The following is a 12500-nucleotide window of genomic DNA, read 5'->3' on the forward strand; positions in this document are numbered from 1 at the left end:
TCAAGAATCAGCATATGAATCTCAACAATGGTGACATGTTTCATGCCACAATGCATGCTGGGAGCCTTAATATTAATAGTTTTTTGGCTGCCAGCATGCATTGCGGCATGAAGCATGTCACCATTGTTGAGATTCATATGCTGATTCTTGATCTCTGTGTGTGGCAAAATACCCGTAATGTATTTTAAATTCAGAATGTCTGATCTGCTGCAACAAAGTTTTGCTGGTAAAATATTAAATATTGTAAAATACTAGTCAGAAATAAGATTATTGATTTATTAGAGTTTATGAGGCTGAAAACTTGATCATCTTGGTTTCTTTCTTAGCAACACATTATGTGTTTTGTTAAACACTGTTGCAAACTCACAGAAACTCACACAAAGAGGCTGACTGCCCAACCAAAAGAAACACTGATCTCCATAATGGCGACCACACAATTTTCAATAACAAATTCAACATCTAAACCTGTTAATTCTTAAGAACTTCTGTTTCCAATGGACAACATTTCTTGAACTGGCTCAACTACAAAATATTTGTTACAGAATAGTTGCATCTCTCCAGAAAACAAATAATGTCAAGTTGACTCAAATAAAAAAATTTTATGTCACAGACAACTTATTTTCAGTTCGTATAACTGTTATTTACAAAAGTTGAGTCAACAAAAAAAGCTAGGGGAAATTGGTACTAAGATTTTTTTTTTGTTTCTTTCTTAGCAACAAATTATTTTGTTAAACACTGTTGCAAAGGTCACAAACTCACACAAAGAGGCTAACTGCCCAACCAAAGGAAACACTGATCTCGATAATGGCGACCAAAGCTAAGGGAAATTGGTACTGAGATTTATTTTGTTGTACAACCTTAAAATATTTTACAGTGTAGTTTGGGCTATGATTGGATGTTGACCAGGAGCATCTACTTTTGTTTTTGACTCAATCTCAGTTTGTCTTTTGAACAAACCGCAGCTGGATCTGATGAATCTGCATCAAGAAAGCTCTAGTGAATAATGTGCGCTTAGCGGTGAGGGCCTTCAGAAGAAGCTGTGCAGGGGAAGACGAGTCGAGACGCAGTCAACAGGCCCAGCGAGAGCGCGGCAGCCTTTGATTCGGGGTTCAGCCCCCCTCCGTCTCTCTCCTCGCCGTGAGCCGAATGGCCCGTGCTGAGAGTCACACTCGCTCTGTCTGTCGTGGGAGTGAGACGCCCGTCTCACTGCACACTTTATCCTCATCACTCGCTACTATCTCTCCTCCCATCACTCATCTCTCTCCCTCTCCATCTATCTAATGCTGTGTGTGTGTGTGTGTGTGTTTTCAGATGTTCGGCCCCACTGGAATAGAATAAAACGGGACGCTTGTCATGTTCTGGACTAAAAATGTGGTCTAAATAAACAGCTTTTATTGAAGTCAAAAATGCATTTATGAATGACAAAAAGAATGTCACTAAACAGAGAAAGTAATGTTTCTATTCTACTATTCCTTATGGAATACGGCAGTGTTTATTATAAATGATTTATCATTATTGTGTTTATAATCTTGAATCAGAAAAACTTCTTTGATGACGAGGGCGGAGCCACCTGTCACTCACATCAGATCCACCAATAGCAAACCACGACCATCCAATCAACTCCCACAGACACAATCAAGCCCCGCCCTACATTTGTTCTTGTTTGAGAGGCGCTTCACTCAGATATACGGCACTATAGAGAAGAAAAGACGAGTGTAACTTCTCTTTCATGCTGACTTTAAGAAAAATAAATAGCTCCTTATGTGAAGAGGGTACAAACACACTTCCCCAGTTAACTGATTACATTTGGAATTGCAAAAATTTCTATATTACATGTTCTGTTTGAATATGCAAATTAGGCAATATCTAATGAAATAGTAATTTGCAGAACAGAAATCTGAAGCGTGGATAAAGACAGGCTCAAAGTTCATGTTTCATTGTGTTGATGTATTAGAGTTTTTTACAGAGGGGATTTTGGATTTCTCTTTTTTCATCACTTCATAAATCAGAAAACACATTTTCTCTGGTTTTAGGAATACAATGTTCTATAAATCAGGCGATGATATATGAACAAAGCTTATGGGAATAAAACTGTAAAGTTTGGTGTGATTTCTGACTGAATCACTGCCTATATGTGCACAAATGGTACACAAAACCAGTCATAAGGGTCTTTTTTTAGAATAAATAATCATCATTGATGTGTTTTTTTAGGACATATTTGTAAATCTGGAATCTGAGGGTGCAAAAAATCTAAATATTGAGAAAATCTCCTTTAAAGTTGTCCAAATGAAGTCCATATTACTACTAATAACACATTTATGATATATATGCGGTAGGACATATCTTCATGGGACATGATCTTAATATTCTGATGATTTTGGCATGAAATAAAAATGTATAATTTTGACCCGTATGGTGTATTGTTGGCTATTGGCACAGATATTATAATTGAAATGTACAGCCGTAAACACATAAAGTGCAATACAAGGGCTGTCAAAAGATTAATCGCGATTAATCGCATCCAAAATAAAAGTTTGTGTTTACATAATATATGTGTATGTACTCGGTTAATTATTATTTATATATAAATACACACACAAGCATGTATATATTTAAGAAAAAAATATTATTTTTATATATAAAACATTTATATTTATATATATTATAGATTATATAAATGTATATACAGTATATACATGCAAATATTTCTTAAATATATACATGAATGTGTGTATATTTATATATAAATAATAATTAACAGAGTACACACACATACATTATGTAAACACAAACTTTTATTTTGGATGCGATTAATCTTTTGACAGCCCTACAAACACTTCAAACTGTGTTTTGGATGCTTTAGTTCTACGCCTCTGAATAGCTCATAATCTCAAAATTCACCAGCGCATGAAAAAACCAAGCTTTTCACGACTTGTTCTGCTGCGACTTTACGTTATCTATGTATTATATTTAAAGACAACATAAAAACCAAAACTGGATTCAGCTTATCTTTTTCAAAACACACTATCTTCACTATCAAACACAATACCTTGCGATGACTTTCCCTTTCATCTGACATCCTGCTCGACTTTTCACGATCCAATCAATTCCAGATGGACCGAATCAAGCCTGTCTGGTTAAATGTCCTGTAAGGGAACTGGACATGCTGTAGCTGTAAAGGCCACTCTTCAGCGGCTCGTGCTCTGTGTGGTGTTGAACAGAGATGAGCCCGCGGCGCAGTCGCTGTTATTTGATCAGAGGAGCTTCAGTGAAGTCATTCTCTCACTCCTTTGGCTTGATTGAGCCGTACAAGTGCTATAGATCTCGAAACACATCCAACGGGACTGTTGTGATGATACATGAGACACGATCATGATGGAAGGAATCGGTCAACCGAGATCAAAACTTCTGACCACGTTTATTCACACCAAACTCATGAAATTTTTAATTATGCACTATATTTTTTGAAACAATTACGATTAAATGATGACTGGAGCATTCAAGCTTCGAAAAGGACAAAAACACACTATCCCTACCCGTCACACACACACACACACACACACACACACACACACACACACACACACACACACACACACACACACACACACACACACACACACACACACACACACACACACACACACACACACACACACACACACACTACCCCTACCCCTACCCCTACCCCTAAACTTACCCATCACACACATACACACACAAACACACAACCAACCCCTAAACCTACCCATCTCACACACACACACACTACCCCTACCAATAAAACCTACCCATCACACACACACACACACATGTTTGTTTTTGTGAAATGTGAGGACATTCCATAGGCATAATGGTTTTTATACCGTACAAACCATATTTTCTATCCCCTTACACTGACCCTGCCCCTAAACCTACTCATCACACACACACACACACACACACACACACACACACACACACACACACACACACACACACACACACACACACACACACACACACACACACACACACACACACACACACTACCCTTACCAATAAAAAATTGGTAATCCTTTAGGTGAGTGTGTGTTACCCATATCGGAAATTGCAAACAATGTAGAAACTATTTGTATAGATTCAATATCTAAAGAAATATATAAGTGTACCAAATGATTAATTGATTAACCATTAAGATCAGTTGGATTACATAATAGACAAATGTATTAAACTGAACGAGAAGAGATGCAAATCAAAAGTTTGATAGTAAGAGCTATATGAAAGGCAATTGCTGTGAATGAAACATTTATAAAGATGAAACACTTATTTTGTGTGGTGAAAAGGATATGTTGTGGTTTTGTGTATTGTACTAACACAATTGAAATATGCTTTTGATGATCTGTTAAGAGTTTTGAAAATGTACACCTTGCTTGTGAAAATAGTACCAAAGCGAATAAAAAAATCTGTAATGTAGTTAACTAATTGTAACCTTATTGTGAAGTGTTACCGAAAGACCACTGCATGACTCAAGTGTGAATGTGCGATGACAGGATGTCCACTTTGGGGCAGACGATTCCTGTAATGAGGTGATTATTAGAGTGAGCAGATTAAAACACACGAGCGCTGGGTCTGGAGCCATGTTTGCTGTTGCACCGCAGCCTCTGGTCCTGTGTGATAAACCTGAGACACTTACCCCAGCCTCAGACACTGCACTGGAGCAAAGATAAGTGCTCTTTGTCCAAATGACACTCGTCCCTCTCATTACATGCTGTGAGACGCAGTCTCCTCTCCGTATTGTGTCTTTCTGTCTCTGTCTCCTTCCTCTCTCTCTCTCTCTCTCTCTCTCTCTCTCTCTCTCTTGCTCTTCACTAGAAAGAATTTTCCCTCTCTTCTGACACTTAATTTCAAGCACTTGTATTTTACGACCATCCATAGGCAGCTCGTGTGGGCCTTTAACCGTGACCGTAATGGGGGTGTTTATGTTATCGATGGCTTTTGCATGTTGTGCTCCGTACCCGAGGATGCAGACGGGAATCGGCTCGCTGAGGACAGAGCCAGTGAATCGACTCATTAATGAAATATATTGATCATCAAATTCAGCGCGAGCACTAGCTGACTCCAGCGGGAGCGCCGTCTGTTTCAATCAGCTGGATATGCAGCGCTTAGACAAAGGCCAATGCTGCATGCAGAGTGTGATCTTATAACAATATTATGAATAATATAATGTGCTTAATACATATAGATGTTTAATCCGAATCAATTTACAGTAGGGCAATTGCAATGAGTCCCGTTGGAGCATGTATGGGTTAAGTGGTTTGCTCGAGCACACATCGGCGGAAGGACAGAAGCAGGGTCTGTATTAATGGATCACCTCTGAGTGGGATCAAATCTGCAGCTTCACAGCTAAAAGCCTTCGACAAACTCAACGAGGATACTGGTAATTGCCAAAAATGACCACGGTAAGCACCAGAAGCGGCAAAAGTGAGTGTGCATGAGTGGAAACCAAGTGGATTTTGAATGCAAAATGCAAAAAAAAACAAAAACAATACACACTCACACACACATGTTGGGTTTTCATGTTTTATGGGGACTTTCCATAGGCGTAATGGTTTTTATACCGTACATACTGTATATTCTATCCCCCTACACTGCCCCTGCCCCTAAACCTACCCATCACACACACACACACACACACTGCCCCTGCCCCTAAACCTACCCATCACAGGAGACATTCTGCATTTTTACATTTTCAAAAAACATCACTTAGTCTGATTTATAAGATGTTTAGACGAGGATTTCGGATATTGCCATCTTTGTGGGGACATTTTGTCCCCATAACGTAGGGATTACCAGTCCACAAATACACACACACACACACACACACACGCACTTTTACAAAGGGAACCTTAATGTATTACCCATGTGACATATGCAACAAGGAAACAGTAAAATAAAGTGTTAAGTCATTTCAACTTAAATTACATTAAACTGACTTGAGTCGAATCTTGTATAACATAACATTTTTGAAATGTGCTTAACTTATTTTGATGAGTTAAAGCAATGTAAATACACGTTGTCATACATTATTGATCATATCACTTTTTACAGTGTGCATGAATGTTCATTTATTCAACTTGAAATGTAAAGCTGCAAGCTGTAATAATGCTGCACAAGCACTGTTCACTAATATTTTGCTGTTAACACTGTGATGTTAAAACAACCTAATTGCTGGGTTAGTCCACTTTAAACCCAACTTGGGTTGTTTTTAGCCCAGCATTTTTAGAGTGTGCAATAAACCAATCAGAGTCTCATCTCCCTTTCCCTTTAAAAGCCAGTTGTCACACCCAACAGTGATTCTTTTTAGTTAACTTTACTTAATGTCTTAACTTAATTGTAAAGATCAAGTAATCTGTACTATTCACAAACTATTCCTTGTTTACTCAGAAAACCCAAGTTAAGATTAATTGATTGGTTTGAGTGCCATTTTGTCAAGCACATTTTTTTTTAATAACTCACCATTATGGAGATCAGTGTCCATTTGGTTGGGCACTTGGAATATTAATATTATATTAACTCTGTTCCTATTGATGCAGTGATGCATCGGAGCGATGCATCCTTTGGTTTCAAAGCAAGAGGAGTAATAAATAGGTTGCTTTTAAAAGTTGACCTAGCTTCTGACTGTTCATGTTTTAGTCAGAAATTAAGGTCACCTTTTAAAATTAACCTAATAATTCCCTTTATGTCGTATAATGATCGTTTATCATTTTATTTCTAACACTTACGTCATAAACACCTGTGAAACTTTTAATCGGGCTGATGTAATCCCTCTATATTTAACAATATCGGACCCACTTTATATTAGGTGGCCTTAACTACTATGTACTAACATTTTAATTAATAATTTGATACAATGCACTTATTGTGTACATACATGTTTTTTAAATTGTACTTACATTTTAAAAAATAACTGCATGTAATTACGTCTGTAATTAATTTCTGTAGTTACATTTGTAATTACACAGTTGACACTTCACTTACACCTAACCCTTCCCTTAAACTTACCCATACCACCACACCTGTCCCTAACCCTACCCTTAAACTTACCCATACCACCACACCTGTCCCTAACCCTACCCTTAAACTTACCCACACCACCACACCTGTCCCTAACCCTACCCTTAAACTTACCCATACACCACACCTGTCCCTAACCCTACACTTTAACTTACCCATACCACCACACCTGTCCCTAACCCTACCCTTAAACTTACCCATTCCACCACACCTGTCCCTAACCCTACCCTTTAACTTACCCATTCCACCACACCTGTCCCTAACCCTACCCTTAAACTTACCCATACACCACACCTGTCCCTAACCCTACCCTTAAACTTACCCATACCACCACACCTGTCCCTAACCCTACCCTTAAACTTACCCACACCACCACACCTGTCCCTAACCCTACCCTTAAACTTACCCATACCACCACACCTGTCCCTAACCCTACCCTTAAACTTACCCATACACCACACCTGTCCCTAACCCTACCCTTAAACTTACCCATACACCACACATGTCCCTAACCCTACCCTTTAACTTACCCATACCACCACACCTGTCCCTAACCCTACCCTTAAACTTACCCATACCACCACACCTGTCCCTAACCCTACCCTTTAACTTACCCATACCACCACACCTGTCCCTAACCCTACCCTTAAACTTACCCATACACCACACCTGTACCTAACCCTACCCTTAAACTTACCCATACCACCACACCTGTCCCTAACCCTAACCTTAAACTGACCCACACCACCACACCTGTCCCTAACCCTAACCTTAAACTTACCCATACCACCACACCTGTCCCTAACCCTACCCTTAAACTTACCCACACCACCACACCTGTCCTTAACTCTACCCTTAAACTTACCCACACCACCACACCTGTTCCTAACCCTACCCTTAAACTTACCCATACCACCACACCTCTCCCTAACCCTACCCTTAAACTTACCCACACCCCCACACCTGTCCCTAACCCTACCCTTAAACTGACCCACACCACCACACCTGTCCCTAACCCTACCCTTAAACTTACCCATACCACCACACCTGTCCTTAACTCTACCCATTAAACTTACCCATACCACCACACCTCTCCCTAACCCTACCCTTAAACTTACCCATACACCACACCTGTCCCTAACCCTACCCTTAAACTTACCCATACCACCACACCTGTCCTTAACTCTACCCATTAAACTTACCCATACCACCACACCTCTCCCTAACCCTACCCTTAAACTTACCCATACCACCACACCTCTCCCTAACCCTACCCTTAAACTTACCCATACCACCACACCTGTCCCTAACCCTACCCTTAAACTTACCCATACCACCACACCTGTCCTTAACTCTACCCATTAAACTTACCCATACCACCACACCTGTCCCTAACCCTACCCTTAAACTTACCCATACCACCACACCTGTCCTTAACTCTACCCATTAAACTTACCCATACCACCACACCTGTCCCTAACCCTACCCTTAAATTTACCCATACCACCACACCTGTCCATAACCCTACCCTTAAACTGACCCACACCACCACACCTGTCCCTAGCCCTACCCTTAAACTGACCCACACCACCACACCTGTCCCTAACCCTACCCTTAAACTGACCCACACCACCACACCTGTCCATAACCCTACCCTTAAACTGACCCATACCACCACACCTGTCCCTAACCCTACCCTTAAACTTACCCACATCACCACACCGGTCCCTAACCCTACCCTTAAACTTACCCACACCACCACACCTGTCCCTAACCCTACCCTTAAACTGACCCACACCACCACACCTGTCCATAACCCTACCCTTAAACTGACCCATACCACCACACCGGTCCCTAACCCTACCCTTAAACTTACCCATACCACCACACCTGTCCCTAACCCTACCCTTAAACTTACCCATACCACCACACCTGTCCCTAACCCTACCTGTATCCCACCTAAATATCAGTAAAGGTGTTTTGCAATACAATTTGAACACAGTAAGTACATTGTACTTATTTTTTTATGTAAGTACATAGTAGTTAAGGCCACCTAATATAAAGTGGGGCCACAATATCTTGCAGTTGACCATGCTTGAGTCACACACACACACTTCAACATTCAGCATACAAAACACAACAATGGAAGCTATACTAGGCCAAGAGTAAATCTAAACTAAAAGATCAAGTCTCGACAGTTCTTTTTTAGTTACTAGAACTCAAATCAAACGTCTAAATGAAGTCAGTCCACTTAAGTCATCACCAAACCTTTTTATCAAAGTTATTAGCTATAATCAAAATAATGTGAAATATTTCACTCTTTATTCTTAATGAAACCCATTAAAAGTGTTGCCCAAAGTGTGCACTACGTCTCCTACTTGAGCATCGGATGGAAAAGAATGACAGCATTTCCCTCAGCGTTTGTTTGCAAGGATGATCTTAGCCTGAGGCGGTTAGCATTAATTAAAAAGTGCAGCAGCAAAAGCTTGGGGGGTTGAATTGGAGTTTGAGTGGATGGGAGGAGATGTGAAAAGATTTCAGACTCATGTGAGATGCTAAATTCCTGCAGAATGACAGAACTGATGACTAATTCAGAGCTGTTTGTGCTGTTTTATGTAAGTTACTGCTAGAGTTACGTAAGTCTTTTCCATCTCAGCACAAACTTACATCTCTTTGAAGTCAAACCGGGTTAAAGGGTACACACACACACACACACACACACACCGACATACGCTCTCAAACACCACGAGCACCAATTCTCAGTGGCCTAAGAGGGGTAGAGACGGTTTAACTGTAGCGGTTTTGATCTACCGCTCCCAAACGGGAAGAAAAGCAAATGTTTCTACAAGCAAAACTACTTGCTGATGTGTCAATACAACAAACACACACAGTAGGGACTTTCCATTGACTACAGAGCTAATGGTATTTTCTATCCTCTAACCCTCACGGATTTTTATATTATTTTGTATGTTTTCTAAGCCGTTTTTCTCAGACTAGCCCCTAAATGTATGTGACATCAGCTTTTATTCTTGTAATGGAGGCATTCGGTCCTTACAATGTAGGCAAAACCTCTCTCACACACACACACACACACACACACACACACACTCAGGCGAGGAGTCTGCAGTCTCATTACGTGCGACGTGACCCCATTATTGCGCATCCCTGAAGTATCATTCAGCATTGAGTGTCATCCATCAGCCAGTCCTCTAAAACAGCCAAAAGAATTAAAGATTTTATCCAACATTCGCCATCTACACATCTTCCCCCGGACTGATCATCAATACTCCTTAACGTAAAGCTCCACAGACATCCCGTATACTCTCTCTCCCGTCAGCTTTTAAACATTTGACTTTATTTTTAGCCTGATCCATATGTAGTGTGGGAGTAGAGCCGTTTACCGGGCTACGCCGAGTCCTGGTGTTTATAAATAGCCGGAGCGAGCATTATTCCCACATCATCAATCACGTCCGGGCACGAGCAAGAGACTCGAGGGTGTAGTTCTGCTGTAGTCTGGAGCTGTGAGCTGGATGGGCTAATCTGGAGGGGAACAGATGCCGGGAGCTCGAGGGATGAGGGCGAATTCTAGCTGGTGTGCTAGAGTCCATATGGAGCATTAGAGAAACTATCCTCATGATTGTAGCATGAATTCATTATTTTATCAACACATTTTCCAGCCCGTTTCTGTATCTATTCAGCTGAAATGTGACATTGACGCAGACACACACTTGTCTTTTTTCTATGCAGTCAGCTCACTACTAAACACTGAGAGATGAACACACACACACACACACACACACACACAGAGGAATCTTTTCATCTTGTAACCATGGCAGTCGGTAGAATACAGTAGGAATCCAGCCGATAACAAAGTGCTTACATAACTATTGCATTGCCAAGCCCGACTCCTACCTTGCACACCTCTTTCCCTTTTTCTTCTGCCTCTCACTTATGCGTTCCCTTTCTATTTTTCCAGCAAAATCGCTTTGTAACACTGGCTGGGTCAAATATGGACAAACCCAGTGGTTTGGTGACATTTTTAAATATAGTTTTTTTTAACCCAACAGTTGTCCATATTCGACCCATTTTTGTTAACCCAGAGTGAGCCGTTCCATAATTTGGCATTGCAATGGATTAGGTTAGGATAAGATTCACTCAGGTTAAGGCCCTTGCAATGAGGCTACATTTACTCCGTACCACACTGGTACTCCTTCAACCTGGAACCCATTGATTATGTAGGGGGAATTCAGGGTGATTTGTCATCTCAATGGCAAAAAGTGTCACCCTGAATCTCCTCTTCAGAGAGAAACCAGTCCCCTCAAGTCAATCTACAACCAAAACGACCTTACCTCCCGCAGTTCGTGTGCCACATCTTTCAGCTCTTTGAGGATTCCTTCCAGCCGCTCGATCACCATCTTCATGTGGCTGCGGATCTGTTCTCTCTGACTGGGGGTCTCAGAGGGTTCCCGGGCTGGAGCTCCGCTCTGGGACATCCTTCACAGGCTGCTCACGGGCCGGGGTGCGGAGCGCTGAGGGCAGGGGCGAGCCGAGCCACGATCCATGTCTGGGGCCTCCGGGAGCCGCAGTGCTACTGATCCGATCTGGGGCTCGGGCCACACGGGAAGGGTTCAACATCTTAAATACGCCTGGGCAGCCGAGAGACCTCGCTGGGTCTGGGGTCAAGCCTCCTCTTGCTGTGTACGGCGGGGCATCTCGCGGACGGAGCGGAGGGTGCCGGAATCATTGAAGGACGCTATATCCAAGATATCCAGCTAGCTCGTGTTTAGTGTGCGAGATTTCTTCTTTTCCATGAAGACGTGGCAAGGACTGATCCAGACTCTCATAAAATCCAATCTAGGAAGAAAAAGGAAACTCCCAAAGTTGCATTTCTCTGCGTACCAAATATTCCAACTTTCCTCGAACTGGATCTAGAAGAGACAGAGAGAAAGAGAGATGTTAGCTCAGCCACAAAGTGTGTGTGTGTACACACATGTGATTGTCTCGCGCATTTGTGTGCGTCTGAAACGATAAACCAATCGGTTGAGCGGTCGGCACAATTACAGCTACACTTACAATAAGTGTGTGATGGTGTTTCACACGCAAACTCCCACAGGGTGTCAGACGAAACGTTGCATCCTTTCCTCCGGGTCAGAGAAACATTTCTCACCCATTTCCTTAAATGGAGACGGATCTCAATCTGTGATGCCCTTATGGCGCTGTGTTCTTCACAAAACCAGCAGAGCAGGTAAATTCCATGTCTTTTTTTCTCCAGGAGGATTGGAAGAGAATGAAATAGGACAACTTGACCCCTCAAACCTCTGCCGCTGACAAAATTGGCAATTTTTCACAACACCTGGAAAGACAGGAAGGAGAGCAATTTCTCTGTTTATCTGGTAACGTCTCTCTTCCTGTCATTCTCTCTCTCTTTCTCTCCCCCACTTTCT

At 41.6% G+C, this 12500-nt stretch overlaps 1 protein-coding gene across 2 annotated transcripts in view; it reads right to left on the bottom strand.

Annotated features, from left to right (window-relative positions):
- The window catches only part of insyn1 (inhibitory synaptic factor 1), a 122309-nt gene that overhangs the window by 109073 nt on the left and 736 nt on the right, over positions 1-12500 (bottom strand). Inside the window, exons 2-3 of one of the 2 annotated variants that reach the window (XM_079824658.1) lie at positions 12130-12409; positions 11406-11984 (exon numbers count right to left, since the gene is read on the bottom strand). In XM_079824658.1, the coding sequence (XP_079680784.1) occupies positions 11406-11549 (144 nt within the window). In that variant the 5' untranslated portion in view covers positions 11550-11984; positions 12130-12409. The remainder of the gene's footprint in view (positions 1-11405; positions 11985-12129; positions 12410-12500) is intronic. The other variant, XM_079824659.1, reaches the window with a different exon arrangement.

Source organism: Gobio gobio (assembly GCF_949357685.1).
Source record: "Gobio gobio genome assembly, chromosome: 9".
Classification (NCBI taxonomy): domain Eukaryota; kingdom Metazoa; phylum Chordata; class Actinopteri; order Cypriniformes; family Gobionidae; genus Gobio; species Gobio gobio.